The sequence below is a fragment of the Gopherus flavomarginatus genome, chromosome 1 (assembly GCF_025201925.1).
Source record: "Gopherus flavomarginatus isolate rGopFla2 chromosome 1, rGopFla2.mat.asm, whole genome shotgun sequence".
In the NCBI taxonomy this organism is placed as follows: Eukaryota; Metazoa; Chordata; order Testudines; family Testudinidae; genus Gopherus; species Gopherus flavomarginatus.
Genome location: NC_066617.1, coordinates 203,391,194 through 203,413,028, shown reverse-complemented (window position 1 = coordinate 203,413,028; position 21,835 = coordinate 203,391,194). Strand labels below are relative to the sequence as shown.

The 21,835-nt window shown below is 43.1% G+C and overlaps 1 protein-coding gene across 1 annotated transcript in view; it reads right to left on the bottom strand.

Moving 5' to 3' along the window:
• The window catches only part of CLIC6 (chloride intracellular channel 6), a 55,373-nt gene that overhangs the window by 7,461 nt on the left and 26,077 nt on the right, over positions 1-21,835 (bottom strand). Inside the window, exons 2-4 of the mRNA XM_050929195.1 lie at positions 12,381-12,490; positions 11,702-11,827; positions 8,119-8,225 (exon numbers count right to left, since the gene is read on the bottom strand). Of these exons, the coding sequence (XP_050785152.1) occupies positions 8,119-8,225; positions 11,702-11,827; positions 12,381-12,490 (343 nt within the window). The remainder of the gene's footprint in view (positions 1-8,118; positions 8,226-11,701; positions 11,828-12,380; positions 12,491-21,835) is intronic.

The following is a 21,835-nucleotide window of genomic DNA, read 5'->3' as shown; positions in this document are numbered from 1 at the left end:
AGGGTGCTTTGTAGGTTGCTTACAAAGTCCAGAATGTTAGTTCCTGGAGAAGGCGTAAACCCCTCCCATTGCTGCTTCACCAACTGTAATGGCCCCTTAACCTCGTGACCATACACCAGTTCAAATGGTGAAAACCCTAAACTGGGATGTGGTACAGCCCTGTAGGCAAACAGCAACTGCTGCAACACTAGGTCCCAATTATTGGAGAATTCGTTGATGAATTTTCGTATCATGGCCCCCAAAGTTCCATTGAACCTTTCCACCAGGCCATTGGTTTGATGGTGGTATGGGGTGGCAACCAAGTGATTCACCCCATGAGTTTCCCACAGTTTTTTCCATGGTCCCTGCCAGGAAATTAGACCCTGAATCTGTAAGGATGTCGCAGGGCCAACCTACCCTGGCAAAGATGTCTGTTAAGGCCAGGCAGACAGTGTTAGCCCTGGTGTTGCCTAGAGCTACTGCTTCTAGCCATCGGGTAGCAAAGTCCACTAAAGTCAGTACGTACTGCTTTCCTCTGGGCGTCTTTTTTGGGAAAGGACCCAGAATATCCACAGCTACTCGCTGAAATGGGACCTCAATTATGGGGAGTGGCTGGAGAGGGGCCTTGACCTGGTCTTGAGGCTTTCCCACTCTTTGGCATACCTCACAAGACCGGACATACTTGGCAACGTCCTTGCCCATCCCCTCCCAGTGGAAGGACTTCCCCAACCGGTCCTTGGTTCTGTTCACCCCAGCATGGCCACTGGGATGATCATGGGCTAAGCTTAAGAGCTTCCCCCGGTACTTAGTTGGAACCACCAACTGTTTTTGCGGCTGCCATTCTTCCCGGTGTCCACCAGAAAGAATTTCCTTGTATAAAAGTCCTTGGTCTATAACAAACCGGGATCGATTAGAAGAGCTGAGAGGCGGTGGGGTGCTCCGTGCCGCCGCCCACGCTTTCTGAAGGCTGTCATCCGCTTCCTGTTCAGTCTGGAACTGCTCCCTTGAGGCTGGGGTCACCAGTTCTTCCTCAGACTGTGGACTTGGGCTTGGTCCCTCTGGAAGCGATGTAGGTGATGGGGTTGTTTCCAGTGCTGGTGAACCGCTCTCCGCTGGTGCACCTGAGGGTATTTCAGGCTCTGGCTGAGCCTTTTGGGTATGGCTGTCTGTTGCTTCTGCCAGTTTTGGCTCACTGGCGCCCTCTGGCGTTGAGTTTGAAGATGGGGTTGCAATGGCTGGTGCTGGTTGCTGTTCCAGTTCCGGGCCTGGGACTGGAGATGCTGTGGCTGTTTCAGTGGTAGGCATGGAATCCGGGTCCACTACCTCTGTCTGGGTCTCTGGTAACACAGACGGGGCCTCTGTGGACGGTTCAGGAACAGGAATGGGTCTGGAAGCTTGCCTGGTTTGGCTACGTGTAACCATTCCCACTCTCTTGGCCCGCCTCACCTGGTTGGCCAAGTCTTCCCCCAGTAGCATGGGGATAGGATAATTGTCATAGACTGCAAAAGTCCACATTCCTGACCAGCCTTTGTACTGGACAGGCAGTTGAGCTGTAGGCAAGTCTACAGCTTGTGACATGAAGGGGTAAATTGTAACTTTGGCCTTTGGGTTGATGAATTTGGGGTCAACGAAGGATTGGTGGATAGCTGACACTTGTGCCCCCGTGTCTCTCCACGCAGTAACCTTCTTTCCGCCCACTCTCAAATTTTCCCTTCGCTCCAAGGGTATTTGAGAGGCATCCGGGCCAGGGGATCTTTGGTGTGATGGTGGTGTAATGAATTGCACTCGCATGGTGTTCTTGGGACACTTGGCCTTGATATGTCCCAGTTCATTACACTTAAAGCATCTTCCATCTGATGGGTCACTGGGCCGAGGTGAGTTACTGGAGACTGGTGAGGTTGAAGGGTAGGGTATCTGTGGCTTTACTTGGGTGGTATGTGGGGTCTTTGGCTGTCCTCGGTTGTAGGGTTTATGGTCTGTGTGCCCCCTGGGGTAATCGTTCCCCTTGACAGTAGCTTTCTTGCTTTCTGCCAGTTCCATCCATTTGGCTCCAATCTCCCCCGCCTCAGCGATATTCTTGGGGTGTCCATCTTGTATGTACCGTGTGATGTCTTCAGGAACACCATCCAAGAACTGCTCCATTTGTATGAGGAGGTTCAGTTCTTCCAAGGTTTGAATGTTGTTTCCTGTTAGCCAGGCCTCATAGTTTTTTGCAATGTAGTAGGCGTGTTTGGGAAATGACACCTCTGGTTTCCACTTTTGGGTTCTGAAGCGCCGACGGGCATGATCTGGGGTTATCCCCATCCTGTATCTGGCCTTGGTTAGAAAAAGTTTATAGTCATTCATTTGGTGCTTAGGCATTTCAGCTGCCACCTCTGCTAAAGGTCCACTGAGCTGTGACCTCAATTCTACCATGTACTGGTCTTCGGGAATGCTGTACCCAAGACAGGCTCTTTCAAAATTTTCCAAGAAGGCCTCGGTGTCATCACCTGCCTTGTAGGTGGGAAATTTCCTGGGCTGTGGAGCAATATTTGGCGCCGGGTTGTTAGGGTTGGCTGGCACAGGCAGCCCAGCTTTTGCCAACTCCAGTTCATGTTTTCTCTGTTTTTCCTTCTCTTCATTCTCTTTTTGTTGTTTTTCCATTTCTTTTTGGTGCTTTTCCATTTCTCGGCGGTGGGCCACCTCTTCTTCTTCTAGTTTTCTTCGGTGGGCGAACTCTTCTTCTTCTAGTTTTCTTTTGTGTGCTGCCTGTTTGATTTGTTCTTCTCTTTCTTTCATCTCCATCTGTCGCCTGTGTTCAGCTTCTTTGATTTGTTCTTCGGCCGCAATTTTTGCCTTAGAAGTCATGATTCCTGTTTTCTGGTGTTGGGGTGCCCTCCGGTGTTTATCTTCTGAACTGCAGGTTCTCTGTTGCCTCCTGAAGTCTGCCTAGCAACAGTGTTTTTTGTCCTTTTCTCTCTCTAGCTAATGTTCAATGAAGGGAAACCAGAAAAACCACTTTATTTGCATGCCTATAAGTGCTGGTCTTGCCTCCTAATGGGAGGGCTATTGCATGACAAAAGACCCTTAACAGGTTCTTAATGGCTTCTCGCTTAACATGCAAGCCACAAACTGCGAGAGAGAGCAGAAAAAAAAATTCTCTCTGGTTCCCTTTTAAAACCAACTGTTTCTCTCTGCTAAAAAGCCCTTAGCAGAAAAGAGAAAAATATAATATTCCTACTGGCTTCTGGATTCTAGTCCCACCAGCTGCACACCATGTAATAACCTTAGTCCCAGATTTGGACCTTAGCGTCCAAAATATGGGGGTTAGCATGAAAACCTCCAAGCTTAGTTACCAGCTTGGACCTGGTACCTGCTGCCACCACCCAAAAAATTAGAGTGTTTTGGGGCACTCTGGTCCCTCTGAAAAACCTTCCCTGGGGACCCCAAGACCCAAATCCCTTGAGTCTCACAACAAAGGGAAATAATCCTTTTTCCCTTCCCCCCTCCAGGTGCTCCTGGAGAGATACACAGACACAAGCTCTGTGAAACTACACAGAGAGACTCCCCCTCTCTGTTCCCAATCCTGGAAACAAAAAGTACTTTCCTATTCCCCCAGAGGGAATGCAACATCAGGCTAGCAATCCAACACACAGATCTCCCCTTTTCTTCCTCCCACCAATTCCCTGGTGAGTACAGACTCAATTTCCCTGAAGTAAAGAAAAACTCCAACAGGTTTTAAAAGAAAGCTTTATATAAAAAGAAAGAAAAATAAGTACAAATGTTCTCTCTGTATTAAGATGATACAACACAGGGTTAATTGCTTAAAAGAATATTGAATAAACAGCCTTATTCCAAAAGAATACAAATCAAAGCACTCCAGCACTTATATTCATGCAAATACCAAAGAAAAGAAAACCATAGAACTTACTATCTGATCTCTTTGTCCTTACACTTAGAAACAGAAGACTAGAAAGTAGAGCTACTTCTCCAAAGCTCAGAGAAGGCAGGCAGCCAGAAAACAAAGACAAAAACACTCAGTTCCCTCCACCCAAAGTTGAAAAAATCCGGTTTCCTGATTGGTCCTCTGGTCAGGTGCTTCAGGTGAAAGAGACATTAACCCTTAGCTATCTGTTTATGACATCAGTAAAAGCACTTTTATGCTGGTTTAACTGCATCTACACAAGGGCTTTTGCTGGGATAGAAATGTCATTAAAAAAACCACCCCCATGACCAGTAATACTCTGGAGGCAAAAGTTTTAAGTGTGTACCTGTCCATAGAGCAATCTGAGATATAAAGTTTGTTAAGTACAGCTGCTGTATCTGTACCCTCTCTAGCACAATGGGGCCCTGATCCTTTACTGGGCTTGCTAAGTATTATTGTAAAAGGGAATACCAAAAGTGCTAGTGAGGTTAATTGGTAGAGATTTGCCAAAATCAGGTTTGGTGGGGCTAAACGTAATGGATTTATATTAAAGATGAATTTGGTTCTGTGATTCCTGCTGCTGTTTATTTACCTATTCTTCTTTACCCCCATTTAAAAAGGTGTATTTATAAAAAAAACAAATACCAAACTAACAAAAAACCCAACACACCCTTCAAACCCCCTGAAACATACTTGAACATATAAAGTACATACTGCAAAGGGTTAGATTCGTGCAATTGAAAAAAAAGTTTGCCCTTTTTCTTTATTAGGGTGGTGGATGCGGGTGGGGAATGTCTGCAAAAATCTTTTTTTCTCTCTCTAGAAGAGAGACTGGTAAAACCAACTGAGTTGAAATGGTTTACAAAATATCTTTCTGGACACGTTTACACCAAATTTCAGCAGGAAGGATAAGGCTGATTGAGAATATTCAGTCAAAAGAGTTTGACAGAAAATTGCAACTAACAATTTTTTTGTGAAAAGTGTTTTATTTCTGTGAAAAAGTTTGATTTTTCATCAAAAAATCAACCACCTGAAAATCTAAATATTTCAGCCAAAACCCAAGATTTTGATTTGGAAATGCTGCCATGGTGCCTCCAAAGAGCTGTAATTTAGGGTATGTCTGCACTGCAATTAAAAACCCATGGCTGACCCTTGCCGGTTGACTCAGGCTTGTGGGACTGGGGCTAATGGGCTGTTTAATTGCTGTATACATGTTCGGGCTCAGGCTGCAGCTCTCATTTCAGCTTGGGCTCCAGATGGAGCCCAAATGTCTACATCACAATTGAACAGCTCCTTAGCCTGAGCACCTCAAGCCCAAATCAGCTGGCATGGGCCAGCTGATTTGGGGTGGGTTTTTAATTGCAATGTAGACATACCCTTGTTGACTCATGTCTCCATTCTCCTCTATGAGCCAGGTTACCCAGGGGGACAACCTCTCCAATAACAGAAAATGGGCAAGAGTTCACATGAATTCCCCTCGCTCTCCAAGAGGGAAGACCACAGTCCATTAAGGGAGATGTAGTCTGACCAGGGAGCCCAGTTTATAGAGGAGAAAGGGGTCATGAAGCACCTGAAATACAAATCTTATGAAGCACTAGGGCAGCATTTCCAAAAACTGTTCTTTCAGTTTTTAGCCCAATTTCAGTTTTGTCCCAATTATTTTGGTATTTGAATTTTTGCTAAAGATCATAGTTTTCCTGCGGCGGGGGAGGGGTGGAACACTTTTCGACCAGCTCTAAGGAAGGGCGAAAATTCCCTAAGTGCAGAGGATCAGATTCAAGTACGAAGCATTCCACACCACTCAAGCCCCCATGTCAGGATACCAGGACAATAAGGATAGAGGTGGTTATATGGAAGGTGTTAATGGCTGACATCAAGTGGATCTTTGACCCACAGACAATCACAGGCCTAGATAAAGCTAATGGGGTATGCTAAATCACCTTTCTTTCAGACAGAGCAACTGAGCCCCTTTATGCAGTTATATAGCTGAAAACAAAAGAAGCCACAGTCCAAGGCAATGGGACACACGGCAAGGCTGATTGGAAGCTAAGACTTGTGATTTTAGGGGTTCTATGATTTCAGATGTAGGAGTTAGGGGATTGTTTGTAGCTGTGTGTGTGTGTGTCAGAGGCAGAAATGCTTTGAGAAACCAGGGGACGGCAGAGAGAAGCATGACCCTGAGAAGGAGCAAAAACAGAACTCTTTGGGGCACAGAACTGATTAGAGAGGGAGACTTGGAAATTGTAAGCAAGGAAACTGCCTGATGCTGTTGGTTGTTTCTATTGTGTTCAGGGAAACAGGACTCTGTGTAATTGCACCAAAGAAATACCTGCGTTGTATCACCCATTTTTCCTCCCAACAGAAACAATCCAGCAAGGCCCTGAATATTGGCTAACAGCTCAGAGCAAGAGAGAGATGGTAGCGGGCACCTTCACACTGTGTGCGTGCCCCGGACGATGAGTGGTGGGCTCCTCAAAACCTGACACAAGAAGGGAGGTGTTGAGGGAAGGTTCAGCCATTGGATCCTTGCATATATGAATGCAGTGGCTGGATAAACAGGAACTCTGAATGATGGATATGGCCATGTAGTCCCTCAGCATGCTGCTAGGCTGGGAAAGGTGAATTCCAACCCGTGCTTGGTTTCTCACTTAAAGCTTATTGATTTCAGCTTTGTGAAGGGGAAGGGAAGGGTATTTCACTCACAGTGAATATAACTGGCTGGTCCAGAGAGTGAGGAATTTCTGTCAAATTCTCACCTACCTCTAGGCCAGGAAACATTATGACCATTTGTAGAAATATGTACCATAATTCCATAGTCTTAGAATAAATTTTAATTATTTGACTTTAAAAAGTTGCACTGGCATAAAAATTCCCACATTTTGGAGCTAGTCAAATTGCTTCAGAGAAATCCTAGAAAAGTCATTATTACACAAATAGTACTATTCCAAATTAATTCTCTTAGCTATTTCAATTTCACTGTCAAAAAAATTAGAGTATATTATACTTTTGTGACAAAGTTCTGTCCTTGTCTCAGTGGGTCCCATGCTTCCTGGCAGATTTCACTAGCCTCAGAGGCTCACTGTGACTCTCCACATAGTCCTTCTCTCTCTAGAGGCAAGGGTCACAGTCTACTGAGCCATTTTCATCATAAGCCAGCAAGGGAGGTGAGAAGAAGCAATCCTCCCTTGCAAGTCTGTTGTCTCCCAGTCTTAGTGATTAATCAGGGGGGAGCCTGGGCCCATCCTCTACTCCGGGCTCCAGCCCAGGGACCCTAATAGTCACAGCTATGGTAGTTGACTTTTTGGAAACAGGACAATAGTACAATTCCCTGGGCCACTTTCCCAGAGCAGCCCCCGCTTCCTTAATATCTACTTCACCATTATCTCAGGGCTTCCTTCCTTGCACCTGATATGGTTTGTACTGCTCAGTTTCTCCAACAGCACAGCCTCCTCCTACAGCTCCTGACACATGCACCCAACTGACTAACTGGGAGGCTTTTAACTAGTTTCAGCCAGCCCCTAATTGGCTTCAGGTGTCCCAATCAACCTAGCATCCTTCCTGCCTTCTGAAAAGATCTTAATTGGCCCCAGGTGTCTTAAACGACCTGGAGCAGCTGCCATTTACTTATTCAGGTAACAGGGATTTGTTTAGCCTGGGGCTAATATCTGTCTCCCACTACTTTTCTATAGCCTTCTGGCCTTGCCCTGGCACATTATATATACTTACTTAGTATGTTCATTTCATTAACTTTATACCACTTCTTTTAAAGTTGAAGAAAAAAGCATTTGCTTTTTTGTATTCCATTCATAGGTCTGATCCTGCAAATTCTTAGGCACATGCCTAGCTTTTTGGATATGAGTAGTTTTATTGAAGTCAGTGGAAATACTCACCTTCAGCAAGTCAAGCATTTGCAGGATCAGGGCCTTAAATACTGTTCAGCCAAGCCACTGTGATATGGAGAAGTTTGTTGACAAAAACAACAAACTACTAATTCTTTCTTTCACCATAGTGCATATGTGTTGATCTTTCTCTTTAAAACATTACCCCCTCTAGAATCAGGATCTGTAGCTTTCCAGAGCTTCCATGTCCTGGAAAGCCATAGATAGCTTTTGCTTAGAATGAGTCCTTAGTGCAAATACAGATTGAACGTTGGTAGAAAACTTTATGCTGTAATTATGTAACTCCAACTCATTCCAGTTATCAACGGTAATGATGCAGAGATTGCCGGTACTTACTTTCATTAGCATCTTTTCTTGTGTTCTTTATGAAAGCAGAGAATTTTGCAAACACATCATTTCCTGCAGAATTAGATTCAGGGTGCTTTGGCCCAAGTTTGGGGTACCTGAGGAATTAAAAATACAAGAATGTCATACAACGAGCAGCTTCTTTTATGACATTCAGCAACTTCTGTATTATATGAACAGCAGTTTATTCTACCCCATAGTGAACAAAATATGGCTAAGTATTTTTCATAGGAAACATTCCTAAAATGGAAACTACTTAGACCATATAAAATAAATACTGTGTCAAATGTTTTTCAATTACTCCTAGTATCCAGAAGTTTAATTTTATTTCTTGCCATAACTACTCATCAACTTTCATTATTTTATAACTTGAAGAAAATGAGGGAAATAAATCTCAAAGCACAAATATAGAGAAACAGTAGGTTACTACAATGGTGTGGAGGTCCTTGCATGAGCCCTCTGCACTAGAGTGAATTTCACTCTTTAAGAATTACCATAGTGACATCATCAGTACAGTAACTCCTCACTTAAAGTCGCCCTGGTTAACAATGTTTCATTGCTGATCAATTAGGGAACATGCTCGTTTAAAGCTGCGCAATGTTCCCTTATAACTTTGATTGGCAGCTGCTTACTTTGTCCACTGCTTGCAGGAAGAGCAGCCTGTTGGAGCTAGTGGTGGGGGCTTGGAACCAGGGTGGACCAGCAGCCCCCCTATCAGCTCCCTGCCGTCCTAAGTTCCCTGTGTGGCAGCCTCCCAGCAGGCTATCAATTGGTGGGCAGCTCAGCTGTCCCTCCTCCACTGCCATGGGATGCTCCTGCCCTCTGCCTTGGAGCTGCTCCCAGGAGCCTCCTGCTTGCTGTACAAGGGGGCAGGGTGAAAGAGGGGTACTAATGTCAGGGTGTCCCCATCCCCCCTGCTCCTGCCGCCTATTTTACCCCATCTCCATAGAGTAGGGTGACCAGATGTCCTGTAAAATCGAGACTGTCCCAATTTTGAGGAGTTTGTCCCATGTCCCAATCAGAGTACAGTCGGGATGCCATTTGTCCCGACATTTTGTTTCCTGGTCTTCGGCAGCAATTCAGTGGAGAGTCCTTCAGTCGCAGACAGTCTTTGACGGTATTTCGGCGGCGAGTGCTTCTGTCTTTGGCGGTAAAGTTTATTACCTCCCGCCGAAATACCGCCAAAGACTGTCTGTGATTGAAGCGCTCTCTGCTGAATTGCCGCCAAACTCCCGGATGGGTGAGTGTTAAAAAAAAAAAAAAAAAAAAAAAGCCCCCCTGCGGTGGTCCTGATATTTTCTCCTTAACATCTGGTCACCCTACCACAGAGCAGGAGGGAGACATGACAGGGCTCAGGACAGAGGGAGCTTGCTGGCAGCAGGGGCTGTCTGAACTTGCTGATCTACTTAAAAAGGCAGTGTACTTGGAGTGGAGTCAGCGTATTTAAAGGGGCAATGCATATCTCTCTCTCGTTCTATCACACACACAGGTAAGAGTCTGTCTCCTATGCTGTCTCCCCTCCCTCCAATTGTGCTGCCTTGTAGAATGTGAAGCTACATTAACAACGTGTTAACCCTTGAGGATTGAGCTGACTGCTAGTTCATCATGTAGCAGTAAGGCATTCCCTGGGAAATATCCCATCCTCTTCCACCCTCTGACTTCAGCACCTCAACCAAGCTTCACAATCATCATAGCTGTGAACAGTATTAAATTGTTTGTTTAAGACTTATACTATGTGTATGTATATATATATAATATAGTCTTTTGTCTGGTGAAAAAATTAACCTGGAGCTTACCTCCTCATCCATTTACATTAATTCATATGGGGAAATTGGATTCACTTAACATCGTTTCACTTAGTCTCATTTTTCATAAACGTGACTACAATGTTAAGAAACGAGTTACTATATTGCTAGCTTTAAGAGATCAAAAATAGTGTCAGACCCTCAATAATAATGAGATTTTTTTTTTAAAAAGAAAAGATAATATTGTGGTGTTTTAGGTCAGTCTCTTGATTTTTGAACTCTCCCTTGCCTTTCGTCGGGGTGTGTGCATGTGACAATTAGTGTTGCCCACTCTCCCACATGTACTGGATAAGGTGATTTTGGCCCCTGCTGCAGAAGCTCTTACCTGCCCAACAATTAATCCTGTCCTCCAGTCCCCCCATCAGTTCTGTCCTCACCCAACCCCCCTCAATTCAGCTCCCATCAGTTCAGTCCCCATTGACCCTCGCTGCACTCAGTTTGCCCACCCAGCATTTACTGCATCTGCTCAGAACCTACCATCAACACACACACAGTCAGTGCCCCTGCAGCCTCCAGGCCATATTTCAGCCCTACCAGCCTTACCTCTGCTCCTCTTAGGGTTCTTCTCCTTCCCCAGGCCGAGGGTTGGCTGCAGTGGGGTCCCCTCTCCTATTTCCCAGTCTGGCAGCAGGAGCCAGGCTTAATTTTATTTAGAAATTGCATCTCTCACCATCAATTCATGAGAGTTGGCATGTCTACATCATAACAAACTTGCAGGATATCATCAGTTGATTAGTGCTATAAAGGACAGTTCCTATTGACTTAAATTGGCACGGGAGTCTTTTCATTGATTTCAATAGGTGTTGGCTCAGACATGTTAGGATATAGATATTCAGGCTTGTCTGCAAGGGCCTATACTTTAAGAATTTAGGTCTATTCTTATCACTTAGCTAGTTATAGAGGTATAAAAGAAAGAATCAAAATGGATAGTGTGAAAAGGTGCTGTTGTGCACCTGCTGGGGGGTAGGGAAATTCGAATACCTCACAGGGATGCAGAAACTAATAGTCTGATCTCTTCATGACCCCCTGCGGCTGTTAAACATGCATACTATCGAGAGTGAAGGAATAAGCTCTCTAACAAGACCCTTTATTAACTCTAGGGAGCTGCTATTTTGCCATCTCTTTGAAAAGGAAATTTTGATACTGAAATTGCAGACAGTTATTGCACGTTACACAAAGCAAATTAGTAGTTAATCTCCATTGCATGGACTATAAAACTAAATAATCTCTGATGACTTGTCCTTAACTAACAGAACATGCAGAGAGCCAGATCCTTGGCTGGTGTAAACCAGCATAGCTCCACTGAAATCAATGGCCCTGTGCTAATTGACACCAGCTGATGATTTGGCCCAGAGAAAATACTGCTGGAAGAGCAAATTTAAATAGAGATTTTTTTAACATTGATAAAGTTTCTTTAATTTACAGTAATTGTGTTCAAACCTGTGCAGTGCTGAGCACTGTCAATTCCCATTTACTTCAGTCACTGGGAGTCGAGCAATCAGCATCTAACACTCACGATCTCACAGGAACATCATCATTATGCTAGGTCTCACTTCTGCTTCCAGTGGAGTCAACAGCAACGCTCATTGAGTTCAATCAGAGCACAATCAGACTCTCTAATATAGTTCATATATATATATTTTAAGGCATGAAAGTGACCAAGGACCTGATCCTGCTGTCATTGAAACCAGTGGGTATTTTGCAAGGGAGTGCAGTGAAGGTAGGTATGAAGGACAAAAAGCAAAATATGACACGCAAGAGCACAGTACCTTGGTGGTGTTAATTTTTCCTCTAGGAACTCCTCGATCTTATTGACATCAATTTTCACTTCACCATCAAAAGTCATGAAGGGAGGGTTTGTTCCTGGGGCTAGATTCTGTAAGTCTGCAGGTTTTCTAAAAGGGTACAAACACCTTGGGTAAGTAGCTATGTGAGAGACATTTTAAATTCCTACACTTAGTAGTAGTAACCTGTTTCACCTTTACAATAGTATACTGGTATTATTTAAAGCAAATAAAATAGGTTAAATTATCCTTGTAATTACTGGGTAACCATGGACAAATCACCTTCCTTTTTCCATCTCAGCTTACCTGTTTGTAAAGATAAGGTGTAACCTTCTGCCTCAGAGAGATGTTGTAAGAATTCATTAGTATTAATTAATTAATATCTGTTTCATGCATTGACCATATAGAACATGAGTCTCCCCTCACTTACACCTATTTTACACCATGTTACACCATCGATTTCAGTGGAATTATTACTGTTTTACATCAGTTTAAATCAGATAAAAATCCGGCCTATAAAGAGCTATGAAAATATCAATTAGCTGTACAAATAATGGCAGTCAGTTTGCATGTGTTATTCAAAGTTACCACAAGCAATACATTCTTTAAAATAATCATTTTGCTAATGTTCTTCTGAAAATGAAATTATCTATTGTAATCTTACCTTTTCAAGTCTACAGTTGTTACATTAAATATAACTCCTTTTAGCCACAGAATCATAAAAAGACGCTGAGAAAATGGGCAATTTCCAATGCTTTCCCCATCACTACCAGCCTATAATGAAAAACAATAATATATGCTTTTAGCTAAACTATTTTTATAATGGCAAAGTCAGTCAGCTGTCTGCTGTTTAAACAACATTCAGATCTGGTGAAAGCAGGTGCAACTCACTGTAATCATTTATAATGAAAACAACAAGGAGTCCGATGGCACCTTAAAGACTAACGGATTTATTTGGACATAAGCTTTTGTGGGTAAAAAAACGCACTTCTTAAGGTGCAACTGGACTCCTTGTTATTTTTGTGGATACAGACTAACACGGCTACCCCCTGATACTTGACACATTTATAATGAAATAGTTCTATGCAACGTTTCTTTATATACTCCTCCAAACACTTGTAAAGTCTCCTTAGAAATGGATGTTCTAAAATGTTTTTTTTTCAGAGTTTAACTAACATTTTTATAAACTAGTGAACAAAATTCAAATCATAGCATTACTTTAAAAGAAAGATTCCATGTTAACATAAATCTCTCTAAATACTTATATATATTCTTAACACATTTATACCAGTTATGACTCCTGGAAACACCAGTAGGAAAAGATGTCGCAAAATACATTACATCATTAATTGAGATGTAGTGCCAAGAACAGTTAGGAGGCTAATTCAAATAAATCTCTCCTGCATCCTGTGCTTGCAATCCTCATGACAATTGTCAGAGTAGTGCCAGCTCCATGCTTCTGTCAGAGACGGTGGACAGTGAGGAGAGTCATGCAGGTTCATGGGATTTTTTTCGAAAGACATGAAAATTGTGGGATCCAGATGATAGTATGGGAGGGAGAAAGTTGCATGCTGGGAAGTTGATCATTTGTTCCCAGTGATCTCTGTGTGATTTGTTTCTGCCTCACCATGCATTGCAAAAACTTCCCAAAGCCAGTGTACTGGAAGGTGGTGAGTTGCACCTACTCACGGTGCACTGCACTGTGAATGAACACAAGCGCTCCTGGTGAATATGAGCAGCGCCGATGCAAGAAGCCAAGTATGTACATGCACAAGCAATATACTAACTGTGGTGGCTTTATGCCAATGTAATTTGCGTTGGCAAAAGTCTGCAGTGTAGATATGCCTCTGTCTTTCCTTATACCAGTGTCTCTCAACTTGCCAGACTACTGTACCCCTTTCAGGAGTCCTATTTGTCTTGTGTCCCCTCAAGTTTCATTTCACTTAAAAACTACTTGCTTACACAAATCAGACATAAAAATACAAAAGGGTCACAACACACTATTATTGAACAACTGCTGACTTTCTCATCTTACCATATACTTATAAAATAAATCAATTAGAATATAAATACTGTACTTACATTTCAGTGTGTAGCATATAGAGCAGTATAAACAAGTCATTGTCTGTATGAAATTTTAGTTTGTACTGACTTTGCTAGAGCTTTTTATGTAGCCCGTTGTAACACTAGGCAAATATCTAAATGACCCGATGTACCCCTTGGAAGACCTCTCCATACCCCCATGGTTACACGTACCCCTGGTTGAGAACCACTACTTTATACAGCTTTGGCATAACTTGAGCAAGTTACATTTGTATTTACCTCCCGCTAGAGATTCCCTATTAACTCTGTCATTTTTGTCTGGCTTGTTGTTCAGTATAGTTCTTTGAAGCTTGTAACACTTTCCAAGGTTTACACTGGCCATGTTTCCTCCCTAGAGAAGTTACGCACAATCTCATAATAATACATAAACCTTGCGTTTTTAATACAATGGACTCCATACCTGTCATATGAGGGTTTTACAAAAACAAGATAGGAGTTACTGGGACACCTAGCTTCTTGACTTCATTATGCTCCACTGCTAGGATGCATCAACATTAATAAAGGCTAAGATTATCAAGCTGATAAACACCACCATAATATCACAGAGAATTTTGTTTGGAAGCATTAGTTAAATAAGATATAAATATTGTAATACCAAGTTATACATCACTATAAGCTCTTGTTTTCAGGTTCTGGCTGAAGAAGGGTGTTATTGTATAACAGACCTGGGGATCCCTATCTGCTCACCCAGGCTGCTTTTAATTTCACCAGCTCAGCTGACTGACAGCTCCTTCAAGTGAGCAGTCTGCCACGACTTACCAAAGTAAGGACAAAACACAGGCGCCAGGTTCCTCATTTCTCCTGGGGTGCTTGACCCCTCTCTGTTCCCCAGTCCCCACCCCCACGACCTCACCCCTGTTCCATCCCCTCCCCTGAGCACCTTGCCCTCACTCCACCCCCTCTCCCTAGCGCCTCCTGCATGCCACTGAACAGATGATCCGTGGTGGGCGGGAGGTGCTGGGAGGGAGGGGCAGGAGCTATTCGGCAGGGCCGCCAGTGGGTGGAGCAGCCACGGAGTCAGCACCTATGGGATAAAATACTGTTTTCTATTAAAAAAAACTGATGGAACCGGCCCTGAAAACAGGGATATGTCTGTCTTTAGGGACACGTTTACCCTATTTATTTATTTAAAAAAACAGCGTAGAGGGAGGTGTGAGAATGGTGAACAAATCAGTTAATTTTTATTTTATTTTGGGATGGTGGGACACCACACCTGTCCCTGCTACTAGGTAATGATCAGTGGTGACATTTCAAAATGAAATGAAAATGAAAATGGAATTTTAGAGTTTTATAGATAGTGCTGAAAAGTAAAGTAACAAAGGCATTTAAACTCATCAAAAGCAGTTGTATATTTATGACAAGGGAATTTGATTTATATATAATAAAAAAATAATCTCAAATGATAGTAAATTGTTGCACCTTGAGGAAACAAGGGGCATCTCTCCTGAAAAGCAAAACATATACCCATTCTTTCTAAACAATCGGACACTCACAAAAGAAATCCCCTTGTCAGGCTTACTGTTGCATTCAGAGAACTTTACAGATCATTAAGTGATCAACAGTCACAATGGAATGAACTTCTTTTCATGATCTTGTACCAATTTCCCTTGACATAAAAGTTAGAAGCTTGGGTCCCTCTAACTTTTGCTACTGAAGCTGAGGGAATATAGACAACCAGGCTGTCAGTTTGTTTTGTCTCCCATCACCTTGGTAACAGTAAATTTCAGGGATTCAGAAGAGCAGCTTCCATCCTGCTCTTCTGTGTAACTTTCCATAAGGTGGAGTCAGGGATCCAGATGAAGAAGACACGTTACCATGACAAATGCAGAAGCGAAGTAGACAATGAGTCCATCAATTTGTTATTAAACTGGAATGACAAATAGTCTACCAACAACGTAGTTCCCTGTTTGCTTAGGATTCGGCAGCTTTTAGAACTGCTATAGAAGCACCAGGATGGCTTTTTTATAAGTGCAATGTTTTAATGATTGAGAAAGTTTATGTTCTGGGGGCATCAGCTTGATTTAGGGGAATAATACTGGTTTTCCCATTTGTCTATTTTGTGATAGATTATGAATACAATAATGAATAGCCAACTTTTTTCCCTTTTCTTCTATACATCTATCAAGTTGCTGGTAACAACCAGTGAGAGATGTGCTTAAAATAATGGGGAAATGGCTAAAATGAAGGACAAAACATTGCCAAAGAATTATACAACAAACTGTAAATGTTTTGAAAATAATGTAAATATTTTTTCAATAATTTTAGGGCCCAGTCCTGTATGCTGTTGGGTTCTTTGGTTCCCACTGAAGTCCAACAGTTTGCAGGTTTTGTCCCTTTCCATATTATGCAAGATGAAAACCAAGGTATACTAGCAGCATGATAGTAGTCTATATATTTTCAGGAACCAACTATGAATTTTCTACTGAATGGAGCTTACTGTGTTTGTCCAGTGGTGCTGCCTCCTGTGGTTACAAAAACAGCATTTTGATTTAAAACCAAAAATAAATTAAATTGTTTCTCAATGTTTCCCCATTTCCCTCTGGGACACAAGTTTTATAACTTTTATAAGTTTTATAAAAAGCTCCCAAGCTTAAACGTTTTGTGGGAGTTCCTTGTTAAAACATTGGCATGACATCAATTCACCCCTCCTGACCCAAAACCCTGGGCATACAGGCTGTGTAATAGGGGTGTCATTTGCTATGGGGCAGAGGGGGCAGTTGCCTGATGCCTCCAGACCTTGGTTTTGTCCCTCCCCCTGACTTTTCATAGCTCCTTGACAGCCGGTGATGCGGTGTCTCCCTCAGGTCTCTGGGGGCCACTCTGGGGCAGGCTGGGCCAGAGCACCTTATCACTGTGTTGTCAGCACCACTCCCTCTCCACACTGGCTGGACAGGAAGCAGCAGTGGCACCCTGGCGTTGAGCTCAGCTTGGAGAGGGCCAGGCCCCAATCTCTGTCCTGTGCCAGCCATCGGTGACACACATATACCTCAGCTCATCTTCCTCCCAATGTCCGGCATAGGACCAGTCTGTCATCTCCCTGTTCCACTCCACACCCCCAAGATGGGACCAAACTTTCCTCATCTCTCCTAAATTTTTCTAAAATGATGGCCCTGTAATGCAACATGTCCCGAAGGTTCATAAACTCTGGCTATATAAGCCGAAGACAAGGAAGTGAGTTCCAGAGCTAAGGGCCCCAAACTGAGAATACTCTGCCAACAGCCGTCTTCTTCTTATACCGGGGAATGACTCACTCAGGTGTCCCAGCTGATCTCAACCAGTGCAAGGAGAGAGGCAGTCTCTCATGTAGTCATACCCAAACCATTGTCCGTCCTATTACTGGGGAGGACTCTCATGTAGACAGCACCATATTTAAAGGCCTGAAAGACCTGAAGCTGCTGGGGACCCCAACTTAATGGAACGGGGAGCAGACCAGCTGTCATGGGCCTTCAGGAGCTCTGCATTAGCCGCCTCTGATGCAATTATGGATGACAGTAGCTTGCCTCCAACTCTGCAGGGACAGCCTCTAACAATAGCCAAGTTGGAGGCAGGACACAGCAAATCTTGAAACCCATCAGCAGCATAAGAAGCTACTGACCTACAGCTACTGTAAGAGGTGGAACATAGGACCTGAGGCAGATGACCCTAGGTTGTCTAGGTTCTTTCCTTGTCATTTTAACAGTCTATGAATCTGATGCAGAACTTAACATCCTCTAAAACCTGAACTTCATTTTTTGTGCTTCAAGGTTCTATTTGGGAATGGCAGTAAAGGGTTAATGGAAAACCTTGTGAAGATTCTATTTTCCTACATGTAGTGGGAAATATTATGCTGCACGCTCACAATAGGTTCGTAGGGACCTTAGAAAAACCTATGATAAATACCTGAGGTCTCCAAGATGCCATAGCAACTCGCGACTTATTATAAGGTTAGGATGGAGATGATCAAGCAGAAACCTTAATTCTGAATCTTTTTTCCCCTTTAGTTTAAAGGTGCTGTAATGGAGCATCTGCCCCAGACTGGCTTGTAAGGGGTTAATGGAGCCCTAGGGATGCTGCGCAGAAAGCAGCCAATAGGAGAGGGGCTGCGAGGAGGAGTCAATGAGGGCTGGGCAGGCCTGTATAAGAAGGGCTGCAGGGCAGAGCAGCCTCAGTAGTTCCCTGGAGCTTGAGGAGGGAAGTTCAGGCTCCTAGTAGGAGGAACGAGTGCCAACACTTGGATAGAGCAGTACTGCCAGCAAGGATTGGGGAAGCTAGAGAGAGCTCCTGGCTAGCTGCTAAGACTGGCAGGCTGAAGCCCTGAGGTAAGGATGAAGAATGTGGGGGAATTGTGGGGAAGTGGACCAAAGAAATGAACTGAGGCAGTGGCTAGACTGAGGGACTGTGGTACATTCCCTGGAAGGGAAGGAACACAGAGTGTGGCACAGCCAGAGGGTTGTGTCCTGAAGAGGATGCCATTATCCTTGGAGAGATGTGGATCCTGGAGCAGACATGACTGTGGCAAGACATCACCAGAAGAGGGTGCATTGGTGAGCAGAGCTAATCTCCAGGACAGCCAACAAGGGGTGCTGCAGTGAACCCTGCTACCAGTGCATTTCTATGTTATAAGCAGAAAACTCAACAGAATACACCATCCAACCATAGAATTTCTAATAATGATAAAATCATAATCTTCAGATTGTAAATATGAATTTTAAATTCTTTCTCCAGATAAACTTGCCCAATATACCTTCTAAAATATACCAATCTTTAGACACGGAACAAATTAGTACAAACATCATTACATCCAACGTGCAACAAAAATGTTCACATTTTAGTGAATCAGAGATGCCAGGCATGCTTGATTCTCCACTGCCTTACACAGTCATACATACCAGTGCAAAGAGTGTAAAAAATGCCACCAAATCAGATATCATTATCTCTCTCTCAATGGCCTGAACTTGTCTTCAGCATTCCCTGATCCTATCACCCCTGGCGTGAGACTCAGGGATATGTCTATGCGGGAGGTGTAATTTCCAGTTCAGGAAGACATATATGTGCTAGCTTTGATTGAGTAAATATCCTAAAACTAAAAGTGTAGCCATGGCAGCACAAGCAGCCAGAGGGGCTAGCCACCTCAAGCATGAGCACGCCTGAGACCCTAAGTATGTATTCAGGTGACTAGCCCCTCCTGCCATTAGTGCCTCCATGTCTCCCCTTTTAATGTTTAGCATGCTAGCTTGATCAGAGTTAACTTGGTTATGACTGCCTGACTTGGTAATTACACCCCCTAGCCCCAGTGCAGGCATACCCTCAGAACAGCAAACACCTGGGGCCCCTGTGTAACAATACAGACTGCTACCACTAGACATTGTACCCCAGTCTTCACAGAAGAGTGAGATGCAAATGAAGACCCTGTTCCTAGATGCAAAGGACAGCTGAGTGGCAGTGGAGAGGAAATAAAATTCTGGTATAGTGCCCTGCTAAAGATGTTAGTATGGCACACCAGCTCACGTGCCTCACTTTCTCCTCCTTTCATTTTCAATCAGCTTAATTCACGGTACCAGTGCCTGCCGAGGCTCTGTACAGTTCAGACTCCAACCCTCTGATGATAAAGTTGTTAAAATGGGCCCCTGCCTTCGAATTTCAATCTATGTGCAATATTGGTTCCAGGACAGCTTGTCCTGAATCTGGTAGCAGGAACTTGTGGATGCATGCATCCACGTTCTAGCTTGCCACAGTGCTAGGACAGCTTAGAAGCCAGAATCAAAAGCTGGTTTTAATTATTCTAACTCAGGTCAACACAGTGCCTGATCCTTTTCCTCCCCATCCCCTGCACCAATCCAACCTCCACCCCCACACACAGCTTCCAGAGCAACCAAAGCACAGAAAAATTGCATGTCATCACCCTCAATAAAATGCTAGTGCAATGTTGTCTAAGCTGCACCCCCAAAGAAGAAAATCCCATCATTCATAATATCATAGGTAACATACTGTACAGTGCACTAATATGTACAATTATCTTATTCTAACATGTTTTTGGTATATCTGCACAGCCGAACAGTGTTTACAAAGTCACTTTCACAAGTTAGAAACAGGTTAACAAATAAGTACATTGAACACTGTAAAATAAAACCTCCATCATTCATTTAATCAATCAGATATTTTGGTTATTAAGGAAATCCTTAATTATGACACTGAGGTTTAGTAAATACAGGATTAAAATTGTCAGGGGTAAAATACAAGTTGTGGTTGTCACAAAATTATGGTTCCTGGAGCTGAGACTTTACGAAAAGCACCAAATATCAGGACTTGTAATAAAATAAAATCAAGAGACCTGCCAAAGCATCATGCTCCTCAAGTCACCCTGTAAAATAGTATATCCCATATTTACCTCTGTGCAGGTCTACACAAGGCCCATGCGTCACCTAAGCCCTATTTTGAGGGTCAAAGTGGTATATAGTCATCTGTAGGCCCTCTGCAAAGGACTGAATTCATCCACAGTGCTGGCAGACTTATTAACCATGTTTTTTTTAAATATATGTATGTCTGCCTGTGGATCAAGCAATCCAGCTTTGACTGAACCACTCCATCCTGACACGAGGAAGGATTTTTCTGTATAGTAAGTGCTGCTTCTTTTGGAGAGTAAGACCCTCTTTCCTTGTGTTACATTGCAGGAATCTGATGCAGTGGTAAGAGAGCCAAGTATGGCCCATCTGCCTGACTTGCTAATGCTGTGAGAAACATAGTGTAGCTATGGAATTTTGCAGCCTGTGAGTAGAAATCCCTGTAATTTTCTCTGCAGTGCTGATCAGTGCTCTACTATGCAAGTTCTGCTTGGTGTGCATACAAAACTTCATTATACTTTCTCACTGTCCTCTTAAGGACTAAATGGGTTTCCCCATTTTGCTATTACTATGACTTAGAGCTGGTTAGGAAAGGAAAAAAAATTGCTAACATTTTCCCTTTTTTGTCCATAGAAAATAGTTCATGGAAATTTTCCAAGCAGCTATAATTTTAATATCCATATAAATATAGATAGAAGGCAACTTGCAGTACCACCTGGTATTCTACCTGTGAATCACTGTGATTGATGTAACACAAGCCCAATCTTTCAGTTTTGTCCATGAGGGTGAGCTAATTCATCAGGCTAAGTCAATAGCTGTTTTTAGGTTGTTCTGCTACTGAAATAAATGATTCCAGCTACTATCTAGAACAAATGCCATTCACATTTTAATTATGATGGGTCACGGGGTAAGTATGTCTTTCCTAGTCATGTCAGGGCTTAATGAGCTCATTAATCAAACATTTATGAAGGCTGTGTCTGCAGACAAGGAAAATATTAAAGCCCACATAAAAGCTTTCATTAAGTTCACTTTTTGACAATTATCTATATACTGTGATGGTATCATTTGATTATTGCTATTTGTAATCACAAGCCATTGCTTAATGGGATTAACAACTTATGCTCCACTATTGTCATCAATTTTTTTTACTATTTTACTCTCCCATTGTTTGCTCTATGTATGGGACCAACACAAAGCTCCAGACTGGAGAGAACTGTGTCTTGAACCTTCTTTCCTCTTCTATTTAAGCTCACAGGGCTGGGTTTTGTAAGCCTGTCTTAAACTTTCAACATGCTAAGAAAGGAGCTTTTACTAGGCAGTGTGGCCTACTGAATAGGGCACTGGAGGGGGACTCAGGAGACTTCAGTTGAAGTCCTCTCTGACATGGGTTTGCTAGGTGAGCATGGGCAAGTCATAGCCATCCCTGTGCCTCAGTTTCCCCATCTGTAAAATGGAGATTTTCATAGTGCACTCCTTTGTGAAGCATTTAGGATTTACAGATGAAAAGTTCTATCTCAGAGATAAGTATTATTATTACTCATAGACTTTAAGGTCAGAAGGGATCATTATGATCATCTAGTCTGACCTCCTGCACAATGCAGGCCATAGAATCTCAACCACCCACTCCTGTAACAAACCCCTAACCTATGTCTGAGTTATTGAAGTCCTCAAATTGTGGTTTGAAGACTTTAAGCTG